This window comes from Leuciscus leuciscus, assembly GCF_965113295.1.
Source record: "Leuciscus leuciscus genome assembly, chromosome: 2".
NCBI classification, from domain to species: Eukaryota; Metazoa; Chordata; class Actinopteri; order Cypriniformes; family Leuciscidae; genus Leuciscus; species Leuciscus leuciscus.
The window spans coordinates 13051733-13078722 of NC_138726.1; the positions used below are offsets into that span (position 1 = coordinate 13051733).

General features: G+C 37.1%; 2 protein-coding genes and 2 long non-coding RNA genes across 14 annotated transcripts in view; 2 read left to right on the top strand and 2 right to left on the bottom strand.

Annotated features, from left to right (window-relative positions):
- The window catches only part of LOC309485682 (equilibrative nucleoside transporter 2), a 40663-nt gene extending 24337 nt beyond the window's left edge, over window positions 1-16326 (top strand). For all 3 annotated transcript variants that reach the window (XM_082152614.1, XM_082152615.1, XM_082152616.1), the window contains 3 exons: window positions 6773-6858; window positions 13467-13666; window positions 15049-16326. In XM_082152614.1, coding sequence (XP_082008740.1) covers window positions 6773-6858; window positions 13467-13666; window positions 15049-15160 — 398 coding nt within the window. In that variant the 3' untranslated portion in view covers window positions 15161-16326. The remainder of the gene's footprint in view (window positions 1-6772; window positions 6859-13466; window positions 13667-15048) is intronic.
- On the bottom strand, window positions 418-3177 carry LOC309486502. The gene is made up of 3 exons (XR_014201570.1): window positions 3136-3177; window positions 2233-2688; window positions 418-1479 (listed from the first exon to the last, which is right to left on the bottom strand). It is a non-coding gene; the product is annotated as an uncharacterized lncRNA (long non-coding RNA).
- On the top strand, window positions 7505-13460 carry LOC309486454. 2 transcript variants are annotated; one of them, XR_014201550.1, is made up of 4 exons: window positions 7505-7915; window positions 7958-8115; window positions 8489-8557; window positions 13038-13460. It is a non-coding gene; the product is annotated as an uncharacterized lncRNA (long non-coding RNA). The 2 variants fall into 2 exon arrangements; XR_014201549.1 differs by having other exon boundaries at window positions 7505-8115.
- A 636-nt stretch (window positions 16327-16962) lies between the features above and the next one.
- Window positions 16963-26990, bottom strand: part of mpdz (multiple PDZ domain crumbs cell polarity complex component) — a 104209-nt gene continuing 94181 nt past the window's right edge. For all 8 annotated transcript variants that reach the window (XM_082151228.1, XM_082151226.1, XM_082151223.1 and 5 more), the window contains 8 exons: window positions 26352-26438; window positions 25633-25702; window positions 25517-25554; window positions 23421-23543; window positions 23171-23275; window positions 22418-22506; window positions 21243-21366; window positions 16963-21166 (listed from right to left, as the gene is read on the bottom strand). In XM_082151228.1, coding sequence (XP_082007354.1) covers window positions 21020-21166; window positions 21243-21366; window positions 22418-22506; window positions 23171-23275; window positions 23421-23543; window positions 25517-25554; window positions 25633-25702; window positions 26352-26438 — 783 coding nt within the window. In that variant the 3' untranslated portion in view covers window positions 16963-21019. The remainder of the gene's footprint in view (window positions 21167-21242; window positions 21367-22417; window positions 22507-23170; window positions 23276-23420; window positions 23544-25516; window positions 25555-25632; window positions 25703-26351; window positions 26439-26990) is intronic.

Below are 26990 nucleotides of genomic sequence, written 5' to 3' on the forward strand. Positions count from 1 at the left end.
CAAAAAAGAATCAGTTAATAACTAAATTTGAAGCTGTCTCTGTAGTGATCATTGAAAATGCAGCACCTGGCCCACAAGGGAGGGGGTGGAAGTCTTTCTGTGTGGATTGTCATTCAGTTGAACTTGTTGGGCTGATACGTTGGATCGTCAGTCTGTGATGGCACTCAAAGGCCTGGTGTTGTGGTATATGGGCTCCGTTGTTTCTCTCCTCAGTCTGGCTTTTGATCCATCCCGACACAAAATTGCATAATGCATGGCAAAATTGTCCTTAGGAAAAGTCTCAAGTGAAATTTTCACCTTTTCCTGCACTGAATCAGTCTCTTTCCATGCTGACCCATCAGAAGTGTCAACTTCCTCTTTCAGGAGGGGGGCTGAAGGCCCATCAGCAACTTCCTCTTCTTTTTTCTGCAGTCATCCCTTCGCCCCCATTTGTCAAGGCAGCTGTCTGAAATTTTAATACTCAAGAGAACCGCAAAACTCAAATTAAACCTACTGCTTAATTCCAAGTCTCTTCTGTTTAACAACACAACAGCAGTTCCTCATTTTATTAAAAAGCTTAGTCCTTTTTTGCGGGGAAAAAGCAAGAATTCTTCTTTGCAAAACGCAGGAAAAAAGCAAGAAAACTTTTGTAATTAGAATATAGTGTATAATGTAAACGTAAAATTCTTTCTTTTCTTTTTTATAAGAAACCAAAATAAAGTGACTGGAAGATGTCTGTTATGTGCCTGTTCAAATCACAATTTCTATTTAACTCAGTCACCCAATCTCGTTATCATACAATGCACAAAAATGATCTTAGTCAACATAAACCAAAATCTTAGAATCTCTGCAATGGATCAGTTTCTTCACACTGTCTCCCAGGGAAACGGGATACAAATTCTAGACTCCTTCAGATAGAAAGTATAATATTTAAACACGTGCAGTTAATATTGTACAATTTATTCATCACTTTAAGAGCACCGATTGCTCGGTTTTATTTCTCATCTGAGCTAAAACATAAAAAATCTAATTCTAACTCATAAAAGTCCTTCATGATTCATATTGCCTAATTATCAAAGGTGCATTTTCTTATAATTTAAAAAAAATCTGCTTTTTTATTTTTTTTTTTTATTTCAAAATGCAAAAATTCATAAATCTCAGGATAACAATATTGATCTATTGATCTTGTTTCACCATTTCTCATTTCTTTATATTCAATCAGAATTAAAGTCTCATTCAAACAAAGAGCAAGTTGCTGTACTACAACATCTCTGGGTATTTTCCCTCCCGAATATGGTGTCCTGCATGACAAGTTGCTCTTTGCAGGAACAAAGTTTTTATTGACAGCTTTCTGTGAGCACTCTCATAAACAAATAAAATGCTCAACAAATACCACTTTGGTTGAATTTAACCTTAATCATTGCCCTTAATAGCCAAGGGAAAAACATATACAACTCTTAAATATTTTAAATGTGATCACCAGTTTTCTTAAAAATGTTACTTAACAGAATAGCCAATTTCCAGTTAAACCTTTTAATTTAAAGCATTTTTAAAGGAAAAGTGTTAAGTCTGTCATCCTACCTTAATACCATAAGTTCTTTTTTCCTCAGCCCGTCCAGTTTTTTTGTTAACATTATTTTGTTAGTATTATATTAATTTGTTGATATGTTAATAGTTTCTTTTTGACCCTCTGAATTTGACCTTGTGAAAATAAAAAAAATTGAATAATAGTGAAAATAAAGCAGTCTTGGGAGTTTGTTGAGGTGGGCAGAGCCATAGAGAGAGGGGCCCATCCCTTGGTTCTGTGACCGGGTCCCAACATTTGGTGCTACGCCCCTGGTCCCATATCAAATCAATGAGGGACGCGATTTGTCCCGTATTTTACATAGACCCACACAGAGTCTAGAGAACATGCGCCGTAAACGCATGCGTAAACGGGCGTAATGCACGTTTTTTTTAAAACCATGTCGAACTCACGTCCTCTTCAGATCTGAAAAAAGGTATCAATGTCTGTCCAGTAACTAATGATGAACGTAAGGTGAACTGCACAGTTTGATTTGCTCACGCGGTGCGGTGAACTGTTTTAAAGCAGTATACCGTCCTCGACAGACAAATCCGTGATGTTAAAGGTATAACGTTAGGCTTATTGTTTTTGTTTTTTTGTAAATGTGGATAATCTCTCAATATAATATTCCATACATTTGTCATATCTTGGTAGAGAGGTAACTATTATATTTGTAGATGTTATTAGACTGATTAATTCATAGTTTATAATTAATGTTATTTATTCATTTATCGTTTATAAATATTAATCATATGCATAATAAATGATGATCCAATCTGTCATACATAATTTATCGCATTTAAAATTATTTAAATGTTATAAAAATTATTTAAATGGGACAAATAATCATTTAAGCAGTAAATAAATTAAAAATGAAAAAATTATCCCATCCCTGCAGAATTGTCAAAAACATGATTACTGGTTCAGAATGTCTGCTTAAGGCACACCAACATACTGAAGAGTTATGTAGAAATAAATAAATGAATCAAATGTAAAATAATAATGTGTTCTGTTCCAAGTTCACATACTTGATCTCATGGTTTTTTGTTGAGCTGTCAAGTTGTCATATTGAAATAATCAGTTCCAAGACCTTGACACATTTTTATTTAATATTTTATTTCCATCCATCCATCCATCTTCTTCCGCTTATCTGGGGCCGGGTCGCGGGGGCAGCAGTCTAAGCAGGGATGCCCAGACTTCCCTCTCCCTAGACACTTCCTCCAGCTCTTCCGGGGGGACCCCGAGGCGTTCCCAGGCCAGCCGGGAGACATAGTCCCTCCAGCGTGTCCTAGGTCTTCCCCGGGGTCTCTTCCCGGTGGGACATGCCCGGAACACCTTCCCGGGAAGGCGTCCAGGAGGCATCCGGAAAAGATGCCCGAGCCACCTCAGCTGGCCCCTCTCGATGTGGAGGAGCAGCGGCTCTACTCTGAGCTCCTCCCGAGTGACTGAGCTTCTCACCCTATCTCTAAGGGATCGCCCAGCCACCCTGCGGAGAAAGCTCATTTCGGCCGCCTGTATCCGGGATCTTGTCCTTTCGGTCATAACCCTAATATTTTATTTGATTATTATTTTTTTTTTTTAATAGGATGTACCGAATATTCTTCAGTTTTATGCAAAACAGAAATACAACAAACAGAATATCACATCTCTGTCATATGGCCAAAAATAAATGCAAAAAATGCTTATTTGCATAAGTGTTTGACACATGAAAACTATAACAATGTATCTTGAAAGGTCCTTGAATTTGAAGTTGATCAAGGTGTGGGAACCCTGCTTGCAAGTAGTTATGGAGAAGTCATGTTATGGAATCCAAATGGCCCAAACTCTTAAATTTGACCGGTGCATTGCTTGTAATGCACAACATTGCAAAGGTTGGCTTGTGTACACAATTGCATAACAGGTTCACACAGGTGCATGTTGTATTTAGAGCGTTGCATGACCAAACACTGATGCGTCACATGCTGCGATTTCTACAGTACATTTTGCCCCACAAAATCATTATGCTAATGATTAACAAAGCAAGTAAACGTTCAATTTCAAAACCTTACTGATAGTGTCAGATGTGATGTGATCTGGCAAAGGTCAAATATAGAGATTGGTCGAACTCTATTTATTAAGTGTCATTATTAAATTCATGACCGTTTTCTATTTAATTCTGCTTAAAGGTCCCATGACATGAAATTTGCACTTTCTGAGGTTTTTTAACATTAATATGAGTTCCCCTAGCCTGTATATGTTCCCCAAGTTTCTAAAAATTTTAATCGGTGTAAATCGAGCTTTTGCTATCTTTCTCTGCCTTTGAGAAAATGGAAGCTCAACCGGGCTGATCTTGAATCTCCTCCTTATGACGTCATAAGGAGAAATGTTACCTCCCCTTTCTCTGCTTTGCCCGCCCAGAGAATATTTCTCGCCCATGAGAAAATGAGCTAGGAAGTAGAACGCGCGCGCGATTTTAGTTTGTCCACGAGAGATATCATGGCTTTTGAGCGAGCGAAGCATAATAATTGCTCAATAATTGGATGTACAAATGAACATCGAATGGTCAATACAGAGCTGGGCTTGCTGAACGTCGGACAAGTACTGTAAGTCAACAAATTATATATAAGTGTGTTGCTTTACTGTTTATGGTTACCTAGCTTCTTACACGTAGAATGTGGCTGTCACATTAGCTATGCAGTTACTTACGCTAATGTAAAGGTAGACAGCATCAAGTTACACATACTGTAACGCGAGTGTTGCACAGTTCTTTGTTATTTGGATAACCGTTCTCCTGTTGGTTATATGGCGCGCGCGATATCCGCATTTGGCATTTCAAGATCGCAGAGCTTGATGTAATTGTAATAAGATAAATTACAGACGTTACAGATCTCTCATGAAAAGGCAACAGTAGGTTCGCGTTAGCTACATGATGATAACTGTAAACCATCCGAATAAAGTACCGTATCCAGACATAATATTTTAAACTAACCATTCGGAAACGTCCTGCTGGAGCCGCTGAGTTGCAACTTCTTCATCCGTTGCTTCTCCATCTGGATCAGATTCTGGGTCAAACTGAAATGCTTGAACGACTGCGTGTCTTCGTGCCATTGCAATATATCCAACATAAACAAACATGCATGGTACCGTTGTGCAAGATGGTCAAGGCCACACCCACCCTCCACCTTGAGCTGCCTTTCTCCTCCTCATTAGTATTTAAAGCTACAGACACCGAAACGACCCGTCTGAAGGAAGCTCATTCTGGGACTGGTTTGTAGTGGCTATAATTCTGCACCGAGGCTGAATTTTTGGAAAGAGATTTCAGATACAGTACTAAGGACCAAGTTCAAGTTCATTTTATTTATATAGCACATTTTATAACAGCCACTGACTGACCAAAGTGCTTTACAGAACTACAAGATTAAAACAATAATACCATCATAAGAGCACAGCACAGATACAGCAGCCTTAAGCAGGAATAGCAAAAGCATTGTCAAACATCAAAACAAAAATAAATAAAAAAACAGAAATGGCAAAACAGTATCAGACACATCAATGATAAAAACAAAAATGGCAGTATCAGACCTAAAAAAAAAAAAAAAAAAAACGAAAAAACAAGAGAAATAGTAAAACTAACCATCCTTAATTGTAAGCCAGGGAAAACAAGTGCGTTTTTAAAAGTGACTTAAAAGAAGTCAAAGAAGGGGCTATCCTAACTACTAAGGGTAAATTGTTCCACAGCCGAGGCCACAGCGAACGCTCGATCACCCCTGCGTTTGAGTCTGGAATGTGGGACTGATAACAGGTTCTTTTCACTCGATCTCAGACTTCTTAATGGGGTGTAGGGTTGTAACAACTCAGATAGGTAGCTTGGTGCTTGGCTAGATAGAGATTTATATACAAATAAAAGGATTTTAAAATCGATTCTGAAATTAATAGGTAACCAATGAAGAGACCTCAGAATTGGGGTAATATGGTCACTTTTTCGACTGTTTGAGAGGAATCTTGCAGCAGCATTTTGCACTATTTGGAGACGAGCAATTTGAGTTTTCGAAATACCGCAGTAAAGTGAATTGCAATAGTCTAAGCGTGAGGAGATAAAAGCATTAACGGCCATCTCAAGAGTTTTGTGATTAAGAAAAGGTTTGACTTTCGACAGCAAAGTACCACTAAGGACTAGCCTATATTAAAGCCTACAAAAAGTAGCATGTCATGGGACCTTTAATCGTTTTAAAACTTGATCAATGCCGCCATCTGGTGGATCTCTAAAGAGCAGCACTCAAAGTACTTGCAAACAGCAGTGTTTTCAGTGCAGGGAAAAACCTTGCACATTCTGCCATTCAACATTAAAAGTACTTCTTAAATCAGTGTTTTTAAGACTACACAGGTTTCTTCATTGGCCTTCCTGGCCTTTTTTTTTTTTTTTTTGCAGGCCTAAACCTTAAATGTGCTTTATTTAAAATGTCCCCCGACTGAGCTTGGTTTCTCCCAAGTTTTTTTTTTTTTGTTTTTTTTTTTGGGTTGAGGACACTTAAAGGAATAGTTCACCCAAAAATCATCCCATAATTTACTCACCCTCAAGCCATGCTAGGTGTATATGACTGACTTCTTTCAGCCGAACACAGAGTTATACTGAATAATAATCTGGCTCTTTCCAGTTTTGTAATGGCATAGTGTCCGAGTTTTTGAAGCTCCAAAAAGCGCATTCATTCTTTTTTTTTTTTTTTAGGTGAACCATTCCTTTAATATTTGAGCTGCTCTTTAGATTAATTGAACTCATTCCATAATTGATAAACTTAACAATTGCAGAATTCAATTCTGTTGCTGAACTGTTGCTCAATCTTCAATTGTTGCTGAACTGAATCAATATGAGGAAAGTATGTCATGAAGGCCTCGTGTCCACAACACAAGGATGTTGTTACTTTGACAAAATGATCTTGTGGCCACGACTATGTTTTTACGAGTTATGTCGTGGCCACAACAAAACTAAGTGAACTGAACATGTCTCCTCCCGGTCGACGTAGATTTCAACTGAATGACTGTTTACTATTGTCGTTTTAGAGCTGCTTTTTAGCAGAATTGAATTCTGTTTGCATCATTGACTCAGACATTGACAAATCTTGTACTGCATAAAGCGCTATATAGTCAAGTAAAGGTGATTTAAATAAAATGTACTTTCACACTTGCACAATGTCTCACTATTACAGATTCATACATATAAGGATGTTTTTTGTCTCTACTTCTTTCTCTCAGAACGATACTTCATTCCTGTTTTTTGTTTCCTCACCTTTAACGTGATGGACTTTTTGGGAAGAACTTCCACGTTAAAATTGAAGTGGGTGAGTGAATTATTTGATCATTCTTTCCTTAATCCATCCCTTCGTCCCTCCATGAGCACATTTGGGTGATTCACACCAAGAGAACTGCAGATAAAAATTACAAACAAGCTGTTCAAAAGCAGTTGGATGTGAGTATGTGTTGTTTTCCGTTAAATGTTTGCTGTCCTGAATGAAAGTTAATGGCACTTTGATACAAATATGATATACATCTATAAATACTTTGATGTACTTGTCCTCCACTAGGATTGGCACCACTGGCAAACATTAGCAAAACAGGCTGTGAAAAAAATATCTTTGCTTTGTATTCACTTAGATTTTCATTTAAAAAGACAAGTAAAGGAATAAATAAATCAAACCTCTAAATATAGTGAAATAATTCAATTGATTGATGCAAAAATCATACATTTTCTGTTAATTAGAGCACCGAGCCCCCCCCCCTTTGTTTATATTATTTTTAGATTTAATTTCTGCTGTGTAATTCCTAAGTGCAGTTGACATGATAGTGCAGACATACAATGTATGTACTTTCTTCTGCACTGGAAGCTCATGTCACTAAGACAAATTCCTTGTGTGTGTGTGTAAACATAATTGCCAAATAAAGCTCATTCTGATTCTGATGATCCAAAAGAATATAGATGATATTCTATTTCAAATAAATACTGTTATTTTGAACTTTCGGTAACACTTAACTACAAGGTCCCATTAGTTAACATTAGTTAATGATAATAACAATCAGCAATGCATTGGTTACCGTATTTATTAATCTTTTAATGTTAGTTAATAAAAGTACGGCTTTTCGTTGTTAGTTCATGTTAGCTCAGGTCCAATAAATATTATGAACAGATACAACTTTCGGTTTTAATAATGAACTAGAAAGTAAAGTTTGTTAGGACAAGCTTGACAAAGCCTCGTCTGAAAGTTTTATAAGCTTCCTAACATGATGTATCATGTTGCTTGCGTGTCTAGCATTATTTACATTGCTAGAATGAATTGGCATGTTGCGCGCATTTTTAACGTTACTTGTATGAATTAGCATGTTTTAGCAAGTTGATAGCATGTTTTAACTCGTTGCTAGTGTTTTAGCATGTTGTTAGCATAGTCTAGCATGTTGCTAGCATGATTTAACACGTTGCTAGTATTTTTTAGCACGCTGTTAGCATGTTAACACGTTGTTAGCATGTGTCAGCCTGTTGCTAGCATGTCCAAGCTAGCTGCTAGGCTTTGTAAGTGATAGATACTTAATGAATGAAGCTTAAAGTCCCCGTGAACCGGAAGTTGCAAACGATTTTTCTCCAGTGTTGTGACGTATTTCCCAGTGAAACGGAATATTGAACAGAGGGCAGAGTTTTACTTTAGTGCTCCTCCTCTCCATCTCTCGCTCATAGCAGACTAACGGTTTGAGGGGAGTGGTTAAGCGTTTTTCAACCCAAGCCGTCAAGCCTACGTCATCAGAAAAAGACGCCATTCCAGACCAGAAGTAACTTTTCAGACTTTGATTAAAGATTACCACGGCAAACAATTTTTTTCTGTGTCTTAACTTGCACGGATTAATTGTTCACCACAAGACTAGTAATATGCGCTAACAAAGTAAATAGGGTCAATTTTGATTTCACGGGGACTTTAAAATTAGAGTTAGCCTATTGCATGTAAGTTTTGACCCGCTCAATAAAAGTCTGAGAGTTTTTTTTTTTTTTGGATCGTCCTTTTAAAGGTGCTCTAAGCGATGCCGGGAGTCGTAACTTCTTGTTGACATTCGAATTGTTGTCAAACAAAACGGAGGCTAGCTAGACCCTCCCTCCTCCTCATCCCGTCTCCTCCCTCCTCCCCTCCCTTCCGGCATAAAGGAAAGTCAAAATAGTCACTACAAACAAAGTTAAGTTTTACTGATAAAAATTGATAAAAATTCAATGTGTAATGTCGCCAAGTTAGATAAATGCTTTTATATTGCAGTACAGAATGCAGAAAAAGAGAAACATTATCTTAATCGTTTCGCCAACTGAGGTTATAACTATAGCTCCCATACAAGGACGCAATAATAGCAAGATAACGTTAGCTTCGCGTTTCCCAGAGCATAAACAACGGCGGCGGCGTAAACAAATTTAGTCAAAGTTGTCAATAGCCTATAAATGAACATTCAAATTCATAACAAACCGTGGGTGAAAACAGTCATTCACACAAATTGTCGCCCTACTGTGAATTTGCTTGATCATTTACAATAGAGATTGATCGCTGCTAGAAACATACATGTTGTATTCACCAAAGTTAACGCTGACTGCATAGTTCTAGCCAGAGCCATAGAGAGAGAGAGTTGCGACACTCCCATAGACCTCCGTTGTAAATAATGGCGGCGCTTTTAACCGCCTACTTCCGGGATATGAAGATCGGAATAGTTCCAAACACTGTCATTTGGGCGTTGGACACCATTCACTTACATTGCTGCGCGTCGAGTTGTTCCAGAGTTAAGTTGCCGAAATATCGACCTCTTTTGAATTGTCAACTGTCTATATTGTATCAGAGGCCCTTTGCGATGCTTATACTGGTCTTCATTTGTACATGCACAGCGTAATTATTCATATTTTATGTTGGTTGTTTCAACCAATTTTCAAGCACTGCCTGCTAGCTAACGTTATTAGCTAGCGCGACTTCGTCAGCTAAGAGTTCGGTAATGAATCGCTACCACCTTTATAGCAACTTTTATTTAATTTAATTTAATTTTTTGGGATATACTAACTTTTCATTATGTTATTATTGTCTTGAGTGAAGCGGCTTGTGAGAACAATGCTGGACCTTTAGGATTGTTATGGCCATCACCAGTCCTGTCTGTTTCATGGATCACCTGCCCCTGGTTTTTGTTTTTCTTGTTCACACACACTCACACAAGCACACATTTTTGTTGTCTGTCATTGTTTAATAAAAAATATTTTATTTGAAAACCTTCATTTGTATCAGCCATGCTTAAATTCGTTTTTAATCTGTTATAGTTTTGATAATGTGTATGGCCTTAATCTTAAAATAATATTCTTAGTCTTAACATGATCATGTTTCACGTTGTGGTCCTGGGGGTGGCCACTTTCATCAGAAGAAGTGAGCTAGCTTCTAAGCGAATTCTGAACGGACCGCCACGGCAGAACTCTTTGCGTGATCACGAAGGTAGGCTAATGGCTGAATCAAAATTTATAAGCAAAATCACGGGAATCAATAGCCTAATACAGCCCAGTTGTGCTAAAATAAATATCATGAGACGTCCATCATCAGATGAATGATATGGAAAAGTTAAGTTAGAGCCGCTAAAGCCAGTGCTACTACCCATGCGAACATGAACACTAAGCTTTTCCCTCCAAAAATATAGCCTAAAACTAATCTCCAAATGCAAAACTGACATTAACAAAACGCAATAATGCAATAACAGCTGAAAAAGTACTTGGGTGTGTGTTTTATTTTATATTTACCGTTCAATAATGCAATCGCTGCTGTCTGTCCCATAGAAGAACATGACAGCCAGCGTACGTTTTGGAACTATTGGGGCTTACATGAACCACGTGACAGCCATAGCGGCGACATCAAAGAGTGTCGCAACTCTCTCTCTCTATACGCTGATTTCACGCAGCCGCCATTTTGAAATCGAAAGTGAGGCTCCGGTGGGAAGAACCCCGGAAGTAAAGATAAACAACAATGCCTTGGATTACCAACCTGAAGCTGCTGCCGCGATTTACACTATTGGATGTTAATATCCAATATAGGATATGTATATAGTTCATACCTGCTTCGTTTTTTACATTCTGAATTATATATAAAAAAAAATATTTTATTTATAAATGAATTTCACTGTATATAGTCTAAAGTATGAAAGAAATGTTTGTACATTTTTAGAATTGACACAACATCATTAAACACAACAATACTATCACATTCACGACTCTCCTGTGATTAAAGGCGACACTTCCGGTTTTCTTCCCACCGGAGCCTCGCTTTCGATTTCAAAATAACGGCTGCGTGAAATCAGCGTATGGCTCTGGTTCTAGCTAATTACAACATACGTTGGTTTGGCGAACATGAACGTCAGTTTGGAAAGAAAAATGGATTTACCTGTTCTGCAAAAACAGTAACTATTGGCGCTTTTCCACTGCATGGTACGGCTCGGTTCGGTTCGCTTCGCTTTTCCACTGCGTGGTACGACTCGGCTCGGTACGGCACGGTTCGGTTCACTTTAGATCGGTTGCTTTTCCACTGCAGTTAGTACCGCTTCAAAGTGGGTGGGACTGATCGTTATAGTTGCCGTCTCTACTGCCATGACATCATCATATTAAATGCGAATTTTTCATTCCGGGTTTCCCCATCCGCTCCTCGGCAACCAACGAGAGGAACGTCTGCACCTCGTCCACTGACCACGATTCAGCCATTTCTTTTTTTAAGTTTATACAATTTTTTTGAAGCAAATACTTTTAAAACAGACGCTACAGCGTTGGCTGTTGTCTACTGGCTATTTAAATCTAGCGGGTTTAGTGTCTCGTGTTGTAAATACAATGACGCTGGTAGTGATGATTCTGTCTGACCAATCAGTGATCTGCAGTGTTTCCACGTCACATTTTAGTATCGGTACGGTACGCTTGGAACCTCAACAGAGGTGGTACCATTTAAAGGTAGGGTAGGTAATCATTTTTCTAAAAAAAAAACATTCCAAATTTGTTTAAACTGTCTTTATATACCAATACATAATTAAAATGTAAGTACTCTGAAAAAGAAAATATAAAAATCGAGTGACTGTAGACCTTTTAATCTGCAATAAACACAGCTCATTATTTCCATTCACTCCACCCCCTCCCTTCTGAGCTCCTTCCAAAGCCACGCCCCCAAAACACATGAACGCGCGACGCCAAACGCTCAGGCTGGAACAAGACGCATTTATTACCTGAGACGAGTGGAGAGGAAGGAGCGCAGTATACAGTGACATCATGTCAGAATCACATGTAATAAAATACCTAACTTTATCACTATGAATATAAACAAATAAGATTTCTTTTAGTACTCACTATCAAGCTAGCATATCGATAATGGTAAAGTTTCATTCGGTAACGAGCTATATTTATAAGGCAAAACTAAAAACAGGTTGCATTGATACACGTTTTTCCATTACCATGAGTTACACTGTGATGAAGATGAATTTCGTGTAAGATTCATAACATATACAATGTTTTGCATGTAAGAGTTTCCATGATGAAAACATTGTTGACTCTAATGAAGACTAACGTAAGTTACACTCCGAGTCCGGAGACAAGTACCGCATCGTCGGTTCGAGGACAGGTCCGGGGTTGAGGGCGAAGCAGAGGAGGTCGTTCAAGAGTGCGGGCAGGGTCCGAGGAAGTAGTTTTTGCCTTGTTTGCCTTCGCTGACTGCATATGCAGGTGCTTTGAGCTGAATATTTCCGGGAACGGTGACATGTGATGAGTGCACGCAGGGCAGCGCGCGCAGTGGGGCTCGGGGCGGGCACGAGACATGAAGGCATCTGATTGGTTCTTTACATTCGCACCGAATGGCAGTGATTGGTCAGAGTTTTTACTGTCCTGCAGCTGCTACAGAGGTCTGATTTTTTTCATTCCTTTTTCTAAACACATAATGTATTGACTACTATCAGGATGGAAGGACCATTTCACCCAGTATAAAAAAAAGTGTTTCTGAACAGGATTACCTACCCCACCTTTAAAGCGAGCCGTACCGTACCGTACCATGCAGTGGAAAAGCGCCAAAGCGTGCCGTACCGAACCGAGCCGTACCGTACCATGCAGTGGAAAAGCGCCATATGTCGGATTGGAAGCCCTTCTGCCGGCGGAGTTCTCGCCACCTTTCGAAGGTTTTTCCGATGTAAATTCGGGACTTCACGCCGCGTTCCTTATCCTTGTCCCTCTTCTTTGCAATTTGTTCATCGAAACGTCGTCTCTTTAGTCGTGTGTCGGCCATAAATGCATCTTGTCGGTGATTGGCTGGAGCACTGTTTGTTATGTTTCGTGGTGCGGGTGAGCCCAGTTTGTTTTTATTGCCATTTGTGGAGCCTGTGGTGTCTAGAGAGACCGCGTTTTTTTACAGTGTGTTCGGGGGACAGGCAGCTAGCGGATAGTGAGGAGATGTTTGCTGTATGTGACAAAAAATGTTTGGGCCTAAAAAACGCGTCGCATCACTTAGAGCACCTTTAAAGTTTAACAGTTTGAAAAGATATAGAATTTGAGCCAGAACAGTCTGATGGTTCATTGTTAGGTTATCTACATTAGTTCACATGAACTATGTGAAATGAAACCTTATTGTAAAGTCTTACTGAACGTTCTATTCATCAAATAATCCTGAAAAAGTAAATCACTGTTTCCACAAAAATCTATATATTATTTTACATTCCCTTCTTTACTTTCACAATCATTTGAATGTAATTTATTTAAAAAAAATTTGTCTGCTATATCTCTAAATGAGACCAAAAGGATAAACTTGCATTCAAGACATTTTCCCACAGCCCGTTAGAAAATCTGTTTTATATTGTGGTGAAATGTTCTGCTTGGTGGAGCATTATTTCATAATTTCATTGCAAAAACATAAAAGTGTCTTCTCTGTTGTGTCTCCCGCAGCCCTCTAAAGAGAGCCGTTTGTTCCCAGCGCTGGTCGTGTCTCGTCTGATCTTCGTGCCGCTGCTCATGATGTGTAACGTGCAGGAGAGACACAATCTGCCTGTGCTTTTCTCAAACGACTTCATGTTTGCCCCAATAATGCTGCTTTTCTCCGGGTCCAGCGGATACTTCGTGTGTCTGTCCATGACATACGCGCCACAGTGAGTACATGCATTTCAACTCCACATATGTACAAATGGGATCAGTAAAATACAGTAGGCTAATATTGTGAAATATTACAATTTAAAATAACTTTTCCATTTGAATATATTTTAAATGGTAACTTATTCATGTGATTCAAAGCTGCATTTTCAGCATCATTACTCTTCAGTGTCACATGGTCCATCAGAAATCACTAGCTATGTTTATATGGACACTCGAAATGATTTTATGTATCTGAACATAGTGTTTACATGAATGGTAAATAATGTGATTGGGAAAATATGTCTCAAGCTTTAAATCGGTTTGGGCTGTGATGCTGATCTTCAAGATTGAGAAATGAAGCCTCTTAAATCTCCAAATCTTTTCCCGAAACAATCAGAGAAAAGCTTCAAAGTATCAATAGTGTTGAAAACATCTTGTGGCAGGTCAAATTTATCACAAATAAAAGCCTGACAACGCTAATTGTTCAGTTTTCTGTATGGCAAATTAAATGTAACAATTATAATCATACCCTCAGAGTTGTTTAATGCAAGTAAATGGTGCTCTAATTGTTATATGGTTTCTATACTGTTTGTGGCAGAATATATGATAATATACTTTCTATAATATAATATAATATAATATAATATAATATATAGGCTTTTATATAAAAAAAGTTTGTAAATGGACTTGAACTTCCATAAACCCTTTTAGAGAAGTGGTCTGTGTTTAAACATTCTGAAACGCAAAGTGAAGCAATCACATGACTGAAAAAAAAAAAAAAGAAGTGAGGCTTTGTTTTTCATTGATCACGTTTCTCTGAAAACAATACGCGCTCCGGCACGGAGCTTCATGGCGATTTGTGCTGCGCACTCGATACAGTCGTTTGAAGCTTCAGTGTCGTATGTCACGTCACTAGTAAAAATTCCCCTTCCAGCACCCAAAACAAGGCATCTGCAGAGGAGAGTCCGAAGCAAGCACTGGTGGGACAACATTGTCCTGCAGGACATCACAGGCGATGAGTGGAAGGAGAATTTTAGATTATTGACAAGACCGTCATTTATGACACTATATTCAACAACAAAAACTGGTTGTTCCGTGCGTGCATCATATGTCAATTTGCCATTTCTACATCATTGCACATACGCAGAGCTTTTCAGTTTTCAATCCGATCAAGTGTTTACATGTCCGTTCGAATGGATTAGAAAAAGTTTAAACCACTACAATCCAAATTAAATTTAAATCGGATTTGACCAAATCATTCTGATGTGGTTACATGTGACTTTTTAAATTTTTTATTCCGACTGTGCTATTAAACGGTCCATGTAAACGCAGCTATTCATAGTTGTTTGTACACCTTGAGATCTCACGTGCTGACGTTTTTTCCTTCTTTCTCTCTGAGGCTTGTGGAGCCTAAAGATGCGGAGACGGCCGGCGCGTTAATGACGTTTTTTTTGGCTCTGGGTTTGTCGTTGGGAGCAGCTTTTTCGTTTCCTCTGCGCCTCCTGGTCTGACGGGACAACCCCACACACTCAGTCCCAAGCCGATCCGATCTCAGGCCATCTGGATTATACTCTTCAAACAGTGGACAAATTCAAAATAGAAGCAAAACTGAAAAGTGTTTTTTTTTGGCAGCTTAAAAAATAAATACTTGCAGATTTGGGATGCTGTACTAAAGGGAACAAACTGAACAGTCAGTTTAAAGGGATAGTTCACTTTGAAATTAAATTTTGGTATGTTTTAGCTTACCTCAAGGGCATCCAAGATGTAGGTGTCTTTTTTTCCACAGTAGTTTCAATTTTTGATATTTTTAGGTCAAACCGTTCTTGTCTGTCAGTCATATAATGCAGGTCTATGGTCACTGTCTCAAAGAGCATGCACAGAGTCCAAATTAAAACAATTCCCCGTCGTCCAAATTAAACAAGTTAGACACGAAACGAGCGGTTTGTGTGAGAAAACGAACAGTATTTATATCGTTTTTACCTCTTGAACACAGCCACGTCCAAGTGATCTGAGAGCGCGGGCGGGTATAGATATATACACTAGATGTCGCCTTGGCTACGGCAGTTCATTGGAACGAAACCGTAGCCAAGGCGACATCTAGTGTATATATCTATACCCGCCCGCGCTCTCAGATCACTTGGACGCAGCTGTGTTCAAGAGGTAAAAACGATATAAATACTGTTCGTTTTCTCACACAAACCGCTCGTTTCGTGTCTTAGGCCATCAATGTGTACTTACGATGGGAAATTGTTTAATTTGGACGACGGGGAATTGTTTTAATTTGGACTCTGTGCATGCTCTTTGAGACAGTGACCATAGACCTGCATTATATGACTGACAGACAAGAAAATATCAAAATTGAAACTACTGTGGAAAAAAAGACACCTACATCTTGGATGCCCTTGAGGTAAGCTAAAACATACCAAAATTTAATTTCAAAGTGAACTATCCCTTTAAAGGGACAGCCTAAAATATTATTTTTCTATTATGCCTCCATTAAGAAAATCAACATGCTAACAATAGTATTTAATCTGTGCCAGTAATTGCTAGGGCTGGTTGATATATTAAATATTCATTGTATTTTAACAATTATTTTGTTGGTTTCTGCGAATCAGTACAGAATGTCAGTTTTATTTTAATCAATTGAAAGGTCGGATTCAGCGGATTAATTCAAATATTTATTTATTTTTTATAGCAAAACACACCTGTAAATAGGGGTATATTGCCTGACGTATTGTTTGTTTATATATATATATATATATATATTATATATTATATATTATATATATATGTGTAACCCTGGGCGCGCTGTTGGTTGGCAGCCCGGGGAGAGGGGGCGGACTCCCGGGGGATATAGCGTTTGAGTTGAGGAAGTTCTGCCTCTTTTCTGTTCTGGGCGAGACACGGCCGCTGTGTTTGAATGCCTGAACGTTGTGCTTCTGGTTAATAAACAAGTTAACTGAACTCTGGCCTCTTGTGAGATGCTACTATATATATATATATATAAAAAAAATTATATATATAATTTTTTTTAATATATATATATATATATATATATATATATATATATATATATATATATATATATAAATATATATATATATATATATATATATATATATATATATATATATATATATATATATATATATATATATTTATTTATTTATATATTTATATATTTTTAAATAAACTCACAAACTGACACAACTACACTGACCACTAAATATTGTTCATGTTTAGCTATTGCCCAGCCCTAGTTACTGGTATTATTGTTACTAATGTTAAAGGAATATGGGACGTTCTTCTCTCAGAATCAATTGTTGTTAGTGGAAAGTGTTATCTCACCCAGTGAATTATACAACAAAGATTTTTTTTTTATTATTATAATTTTTTTATGTGGTTTAAGGGAAGTACATTCAGGGATTACTAGACTTGAAGGGATATACACACTCAAGTCAAGTCATCTTCATTTATATAGCATATATTCATTTATATGTTTCAAAGCAGCTTTACAGAGATAAACGTATAATTTAAGGTAACAGGGATTGATACAGAATTTTATTTTATCACTTCGGGGTAGGTACGCGAAATGAATTTTCCCGACAACGCTTTGTCTGTAGAGTGGGAAAGGGATCCTCCATAGGGAGAGATGTGGATACACACACAGTTGAATTTTCTATTTCACCAGTAGTCTCAAACGTATGCTCCACTGTGCATTCGTGATTGTACTCTAATGCATGTAACTTCAACCCCGTAATCTGTTCAAACATGCATACAGGTATTTAATGAAAACATTTTCAAAACTTTTTTTTTTTTTTTTTGTCCTGCAGGCGAAACATGAGTATAAAACTGACAACATTTTAGATAATTCTGTTTGCTTTTCTCTGGTTAGAAGCTTTCAGTCTGCATTTAGAGACCCACATAACTTTTCAGAGAAAAAATGTAAAACTGAAAGACTAATATTTATCTAATTTGATGGTCTGCTCGGAGAAATTTTTTTATTTTTTATTCTATTGACAGAACTAACTAATAGTGGGTAGAAAAAGTAAATATTCACAACAAATTATTGTAATTTATATAGATATTATTTTCACTTCTTTGGCATTAGTGTAGTGACTAGAAAAGCCAATTATTTCATTTGTCCTTACAAAATTATTGGTAACACTTTAAAATAAGGTCTCATTTGTCAATGCATTAACTAACAATACCAATATATTTTTTACAGCATTTATTAACCTTTGTGAATGTTACTTAAAAATGTGTATGTTAGTTCACAGTGCATTAACTAATGCTAACGGATTTAATTTCTGTTCATACAAATGTATTCTTAAATGTTGAAATTTAATTGAACTAATATACAAATAAATGCAGAAGAAGTGCTGTTCATTGTTAGTTTGTGTTATTTAATGTAGTTAATGTTAACAAATGAAACCTTACTGTAAAGGGTTACAAACATACCATTATTTGGGGTTCCTTGGCATCAAACATTTTTTAAAACCCTAGTTCGACCACATCCTAAGTTTTATACTTCTAGTAAAATGTAAGACAATATCCATGTACACTTTTCTATGAGTGAAACTGGCCAGTAAACTCTTATATTAATTAAGTTCATGTTCTAATAACCTGGACCTAAAAGAGCAGATCTCATCCTCTTTTATGTGAACTCAGCAACACTGCCTTAGACAGACGTAACCAGATCTTGATATGTAGTAAATTCACTCTCATGCATACAGAATATGAAGCTATGTGACAGAAAACAAGATGTGAAACTTTCTGTATGTAATGCTGGAATGTTCTAAGTGCCATGTGAATGTGAGAGGTGTGTGTTTTTATAGAACCAGCGTATCTGTACAGATTGAAATGTTACAAACATGTTTTAATTTGTTGAAAATGCAGGTCATTATTTTGGTACAGTTAGTTGATCTTTAGTACTTTTTATTAAATAACCTTGTTACATGATTTCACATTTTAATTCCTCCAAGAACACATGATTCGTTAACAGTGTTCAAAGCAACTTGCTGTTCAAGGTAGAATCAAACAATCGTAATGTCATCCCCTTAATCTCGACAAACACAATCAAAGCACGTTTGAACAGCCAACAAATGAATGTAAGTCTTTGACTAGAGTATTCTGGGATTGTGTAATTTGTACCTTTGTGGAATTAAGACTTCATGAAGAAAAAAGTCTTAAGAACAGATATACTTGATGTTTTTTTTTACATGCTTCCATTTTCATGCTGTGTTTTTAAAAAGTTGTGTAGTGATTTTTTTTTAAATCTGATAAATAGAGACAATAAACTTTTTGTGTGCTGAAGGTCACTTTTATTCATGTATTTGTAGTGAAAGCCATTATACTGTATCAGATTCAGAACAAAATGACAATATACCAAAATATAATATATAACAGTAGTTTGTTCTACAGCAAAAATCTCAGGTGAAGGCAAAACTCCAGAAATGTCACTGAATGCACTGATGTTTCCCCCCCCCAAATAAATCTTCATTAATATCACCACATACTGCTTGTACCTGCTGTCGGTTTTGTCTAAGTTTTTTTTTTTTTTTTTTTAAGAAACAAAGATTGTTACTCAACTGTTTAAATTTATGATCAGGATAAATTTAGTCAAAACTCCTGTAAGTGTGTGCATGTGTAAGTATTGCCACATATTCAGGACTGTCATCTTATTGCTGTCATTACTTACATTTCTACCATACTTTTTTTTATTTTTTTATACTCACACTGAAAGACTTTATTCTTGGACAGATTTAGTAAACCGCTTCGCCACTGATAGTCTATAGATGTCATCATTCTATTCAGTATAAACGTGCCTCCTTTCCATGTAAATTAGGCTAATTATTGATTAATTGCACATTATTCACAATTGTTAGAGGCTTATTTTCCTGGCACAACTGATGTTGAAAGTAAGCAGACCATTTACCCCTTCTGTTGTGTGTCCTATTGTATTTTCAACTGCTTGAAACACTGGTTAAACTACTCATTTCTTCTTGAAATGTGAATATTTCTGATTTAGGGAATGAGATGAATGTGCGTGCAAAGTTTCGATACACAGATGTGTTTTGGAAATGCTGTACAAATTTTGTTACAACTTTTTGTGTTGGGTCAAATTGATCTTCATTGGTTTCCATGCAATTTGCCAAAAATCAACAAAACGACAGAGTCAGAAAACCTTTATTGTAGCTAAAATGAAATACATGAGAACTTTTGAAATTTAAGACTCAAAGTTCACTCAAAATTAACGACTCGTCTTCTGAATCATCCGATGAAAAGTTTTACCGTAAAAAACGTTGAAATTGTTTTGTTACATTTGGAAGGTTGTGGGGCCGTTTACACGACACCATTTTCAATTAAAACCGGAAAACTTTTTATGTGTTTTGGCTGTTCAATTACATGACAATACCGTTTTGTGGGCCTGAAAACAAACATTTGAAAACCAATTTCAAAGTGCAAGTTTTTGAAAACAATGACCACATGCATTCAGTCTAAAGGTGCGTAGTGCTTCTTTACAAAGTAACTACATCGCCAACTGGCCTGGCATGCATAATACAGCAGTTTTAGTCATTTTTGTGGATCTGTGTGAACGGGAATCGCTTTGACGTTGTCGTCTGTACATGGAACTATTCAAAAACGAAAAGGAAAGACTTTTCTGTTTTTAGTACATTGTTGTCGTGTAAACGTACCCCCATACAAGACACAAGGCAGATAAATACTACACTAAGTAGTACAAATAATGTAAGACACCTCAGTGTGCAATAGCCACTGAAAGTAGTCATTACAATTTCTTTTCTTTTTTAAAATTTTGTCTGCTGCTAATTTTGAATGAAAAAAATTGGGTCAAATTACCCTTAACACAATAGAAATAATAGAAAAGAAATGGATGGTAATTAATACATTTCTCTCACATTTCAAATTTTTCTAGTCTTTGACAAGCTACAATAGAGTTGTTGTTTTTTACATGCATCTTTAGTGTTTTTCATAGTGTAAATTTTTGGCAAATTGCATGGAAACCAATGGGGGTCCATTTGTACCCAGTTTTCTAACACAACAGGAAAGAGAAGTGTGCATTTTCTAGCAATCACAGCAGCAGGAACTGTCAAACGAAGAAGTATATTATAACCAGCCATATAATATCTGGCCATGCAGTTGTGAGCACTTTCTGCATTTTAAAGCACAAATGCAATGTAAAGTCCAAGCATAGTATGGCAGATTGTGGGAGTCTGCTGGTTTCTCCACAAACTAGCAGTAAACAATGCTATGAGCGGGCACAATTCATACTCAAGTGTGTATTCCAGTGTTTAAAACAACTAAAGGACCTAATACAAACTTATTAGACGAGCTGTGTGTATGTGTGTTTATGACAGCACAGTGAGTGTGACAGTTCCTTTGGTTTTCTTCAGAATACCGACGGCCTCTTCGTGAGTGACGCCCTCCAAACTCTGACCGTTAACCGCGACGATCTGATCTCCGCGCTTCAGACGCCCGTCCTCTGACGCGGCTCCCTGAGACACACACATTAGATAATGCATCTACAATGCATCTGTATTGTGGCATCTGTTCTTTATCTACTAAAGTTACCTTGCTGAAGACGGTTTTGACGTAGATGGGAAGGTCACCATGTGGGCTGCCAAATCCACCCACAATACTGAAGCCCAGTCCATCAGGCCCTCGCTCCAAACTAATGCTCTTACACTGCGGTGGACTGGACCAAACATAGATAAGAGCAAAGTTACATGGATAATAGATTTGAAACTAAAGTTTATGGTCATAATTTGAAGAGATCAGGGTCCAAGTTGTATAAACATAGCCACTATGTTAAGAATGTGGCTTAAGAACTAGTTTGACCAACTAGCAGTTAGTTAAGAGGTAATCAGTCATACTTTTCTGATTCAAGTTAGATCAACCTACGTTTTTATGTAACCGACTTAACATTTTTTATTTCAATTAGCAAAAATATTTTTAGTTAAGGATAACACTTTTATTAATATGTTATTAAGCAAATATTTTTGTCATGCTCATATACAATGCTGTAAAATAGTTGATTTGCCCATGAATTCTGACATGTGGTCAGATTTGGCTGTAGTAGCATTAGATAGAGTCTGGTGTTAAAATGAACACAGAAGTTTAGGTGTCTTTCATTTATTTGGGCTAGATTTCTTCTGGAGAAGTGAAACACTCAAAACTACAGGAACCTGTATCTAACATAACTATATCTATTTGGTTGAAAATCTGAAACATTTACAAAAATACATTTTCACAGCACCTTTTCCATCTCTCATAAACCTGCAGCGACATTTTCACAGAAATGTTTAGTACATATCATGATTTTGTCATCATCAATGGTCAGATTAGCATTCTTACAACTTAATTTGAACCATTTATTTATTTACTTTCCAAAGCCAATTTTTAGTGGCATTTGGCACATGGTGAGTATTACATTTAACATCCTGGAAGAGATTTTGTGTGCATGTATCCTTGTAAACCCTACATTATGTGGACAAAATGTCCCCACAAAGATACCAATATCCAAAACCCTTATCAGAGGGAAACGGATTAATAAACATACAAAATGATGCTTATTTGAAAATGTAAAAATGCAGAAAGTTTTCTGTAATGGGTAAGTTTAGGGGATAGAAAATACAGCTTTTTAAGTTTAAAAATCATTATGTCTATGAAGAGTCCCCACAAAGATACCGAAACCTAACGTGTGTGTGTGTGTGTGTGTGTGTGTGTGTGTGTGTGTGTGTACGAACCCCAGGTCATCGTGGAAAATGCTGCTGGCTGTGAGTCCTGCTGTCTGCTCTGGTGAGGGTCCAGTTACTGTTGTATCACCAGCAACTACCTACAAATACACACTTATGTGAGAAAATGCAATTCCCAATGTACACATACTTACCAGACTACCTTTATTCTTTTTAATGTTACAATGTTTTCCTTCTTTGGGTAAATATCATGAAACAAAGTGAAGACCAAGGCTAGTTGACATGTTTTACTCCTTTGAACATTTCCAATGGTTGGTTTATTTCCATGATTATTGTCCAGGAAAGCAGAGAGTTTGCTGAACACACAATATGGGTTTGCCATCACATTGGAAATCTGTCATTTAATAGCATCCTTTGTGAAAAAGAAGTGCACTTAATTGTATAGAATGTGCACTTCAAGTATACTTTAAATCTTAAAAAGAATATTTAAAAAAAAAACTATAGTTGCAGAGTACAGTCCTGCATTTACAGAATATAAGTATATAATATTAATTAAATAAAAGGCCACTTAAGTGTACTTAAAGTGAGTACTTTCATGACTTTCTTAACACACAATTAAGTTTATTGTACCAAGGGTAAGGGTCAGAAAACATTAAATTTAGTTTGCACTTAAGTATATTCTTTTAAAGTATAATATTTGTTTAATAATTATACTTTTTTTTTAAAGTATGCTTAAGTGTACTTCTTTTTCACAAGGGATATTATGGGTCGAGCACTACTGGTGTGTGATGTGTCGTTGTGTACCTGTAGTTGTATGATGCCTGTCGTGTTCTTTAGCAGTGAAACGGCTTTATTGTGAGTCATTCCCTCTGTTAAGTTTCCACAGATAGACACAATCCTGTCTCCAATCTAACACACACAGGTAATAAACATGAGAGACTGGGGTTCACAAATACACACACCCGCTTCAGTGCATCAGACCTTTTATTGGTGGACAAGAATAAAACAAAAAAATGTTTCTAATAATCTTCTAACATATTCAACTCACACGTACCAAGAGTTTCTGTGTCTGTGCTGCGAGGCCACTGGGGTTCATCATGGCGATGAATATGGGCACGTCCCCCAGAGGACTGCCCACTCCTCCAGCTATACTGATACCCAGAGAGTCTGACGGGCCCTGGGACACACACACACACACACCATCACACAGAGAAAGCAAACTAAACCCTCAAAAGTTATTTAAAGTCACCATGAAATCAAAATGGATAATTCTTGATGTTATGGAATACAGCTGTATTTATTATAAATTATCTATGCACATCATTATTATTTTTTTTTAATTCATGTGCCCTCGTAATCTTTAAAGTGCCCCATGTATGCTGTTTTGATGGTTCCTAATTTAGTTTTGGAGGTTTCCTACAACAGGTTAACATGCATTTTCTCATAATATACATTGCAGCATCACCTCTTTTCTCAGTGTTCGTTCTATCAAGAATCTGGTCTCTCTAAAACCCTCCATTCCGAGACCATACTCTGCTCTGATTGGTCAGATGGCCCTGTCTGTTGTGAATGTGACTGACTGCTTACAGCACAAGTCGGAAACAAAATGCCCATTACCATATCTGAATTTCAGCTCAGGAGGCTTCTTTAGAACTTGATACACAGTGATACGAACAGTAATTATGGCGGCCATTTTCAACCTCATCCTTTAAAAGTGCGTGCAAAGTGGATTTTTCATGTCTTCTTGACATGTTGACAACACAAACCACACTCTTCCAGTCTCAGCTACAACTACAGTGTTGGAGGGTGGGTCAAAGTAGATGTTGTTCGAGGGCAGCCAGTGAAGACCATAGGTGAACATTATGCAAATGTATTACAAACCTACGCAGGAAGTAAGACTGGAATTACTGACAAATGGTTTCGGCAGTTCAGAATCCTTCTTTCGGGAGACAATAAATGTATTTGTTGTGCACTCTGATCTTTAAAACTTTGCAGACATTTACAGACATTACACACTGCATGAAAGGTAATGTTAAAAAAGCATAGAAGGGGCACTTTAATAAAAATAAATTACCCTCCTTCTTGCAGTGACATCTCTTCTCTGATGACGTTTACTAGCACAAGGGTGGGACAACCTGTCACCAATAGCAAACCACAACCTTCCAACCATCTAATCAATTCCCCACGGACAAAATCAAGCCCTGCCCTACATTTGTTCTTGTTCCAGAAGCCTTTTCACTCGGATATACGTCACAAAAGGGAAGAAAGAACTATTGCAATTTTAAAACTGAGGGGCCGTTTACACTACACAGTTTACAGCTAATAACGGAAAACTTGTTTTTGGCCATTCATTTACGTGACAATGCCGTTTTGGGGGCCTGAAAATGCAAGCTTTTGAAAACAGGTTTCAAAGCGCAAGTTTTTGAAAACGATACCATTATCGTTTTCGTGTAAATGACAAAAACACCCATTTTTTTAAACGGTGGCATCATGTGTATTATGCGTTCAGTCTATAGGCGCATAGTGTTTCTTTACAAAGTGATATCGCCACCTACTGGCCTGGCAGCATAATACAGCGTTTTTAGTTATTTTTGCAGATCCGTGTGAAGCAAAGGAAAAACTCTTCGATTTTTAGTACATCGTTGTCATGTAAATTGTGCCCTAAAACCATTAATTGAAATAAAATTAAACATTAAATAACATAATTATTTTATTTCAGCTAGTTACCAAAACAACATTTCTCATTATCATTTTACGTTGAAGAACTAAAATAAAATTATAATAACTATAATTTTATATCAATGATACTAAAATAACACTGACCTAAAGGCCTATTGCTACAAATTTATCTTAAACTTTAATGTCGGCAGAGGCTAAGTGCAAAATATGCAGTATGCAGTAATAACATATTCACTCTATATTTATTAAAATCATAAATGGATGCTGCCTTTTTGGAATATCACTTTCAGGCGCATGACCCAAAATATCTTAATTTATTGGTCAGCGAGTTTTTTGTAAAACGTCAAATGAAAAACGTACAGATTTCATCCCTGGTCAACACCGGTCAATAGAAACATTGTTTGAAATCTTGGTGGACTATTGGCAAATATTGGCTCTCTGTGTGAATAGTCCTGAATCACTGTAACTGACCTTTGTGAATTCAACCGTCCTGACGTCTTTGTCCAGCACTGCAAAGCAAGAAAGGAACTGTTGTAAATCAAGAATGAAGCTGAATATTTGTCATTTAGCAGATGAACTTTTCTTACATTCATGCGTTTTCTCTGCATCACCCTGTACAGCTGCAGGAGTGACTTTACCACTGCCTGTCTCGCTTATCTGCACAGAAAACACAGAGACTTTAAAAAAAACTATTAGGCAAAGTGTGCACAACATGACTAGCTCGTCACCTTTTGTGTTTGTCACGCCATGTCGTAATTACCGTAATGGTTCTGAACTGTAATATGCTTGTAGAACTTGTAATAACAACATGTAAACTCGTGAGCTACGACTTGTACCACGTGGCCGCTGTACCACCTGACCACTGCAGACTTAAGGTGTGTTCGACTTGAACCAGCGCTGTGCAGATCGATCTGTGTATGACATCAAAGTACCGCGAGAGCGATTCGAAAGTGTTGTACGGAGCTTTATTTACGGTAATTACGACATGGCTTGAACGCAGCACAATCCCGTCAGGTGCACACCAGTGTTGTTATTAAGTAAAACTTCAAAATCTAACTGAATTAAGCTGAAGTTACACTATTTGTCTTCTGTAGAGCTGCTTTACTGCTGAAATTGAATTAGTTTCATAACTAATTTCATAATAATAAATAAATCATGTGAGAATGTATTTTGGGATCATGGCTTCATAGCTGTAAGTTGGATATCAGGTTGTGCACCAGCACAACAAAAACACAAGTGTGAGTGTTTAATAATTGTGCGAAGGGCTAAGATCTTCAGTTTAGCAGTGTGTGGATTTGTGTCTGACCTGACTGCTCCGAGACAGACGGCGCTCCGAGTGGAAAGGTCCCGCCTTAAAACGACCCACATCCAATCTGATTGGACCAGCACAATTCTGAGGGAAATCAAACCAGTTTATTTGATTAATATTTGTGTGTGGTAAAATGTATATTGGTTTTCACATTCACACCAGAACAATCACAACTGCCTCTTTAAACGACATGAGGAAGTGACATCACTGGGGGAGGTAAATTAAATGTAGCATATGTTTGTAAAATAGACATATAAAACATGTTAGTATGTAGTTTTTTTTAGTTAATGAATGTTAGATTTCACTATTTCAGATGCTATTTAATGTTTTGGAGACATTGTTAAACATTTTCAGGAGTCTATCTTGTCATTATTGATTCACAGCTTATAAGAGAATTATATTCAATATATGGCAACTTAGTTAAATGTAAATGTTGACTGCATTTTATTGACTTATCACAATGCTTTGCTAAATATTCTCCTTATCACACATTACTTCCTCTGCTTTTCACCGCAGTTATTAACTAAAACTAAAACCATAAAAGGCATTTCGATACTTCAATCAAAATTAACTGAAATAGCATAAAAAAGCTTAAACTTATTTTTTAAAGCTAGTTGCCATTGCAACATTTCTCAT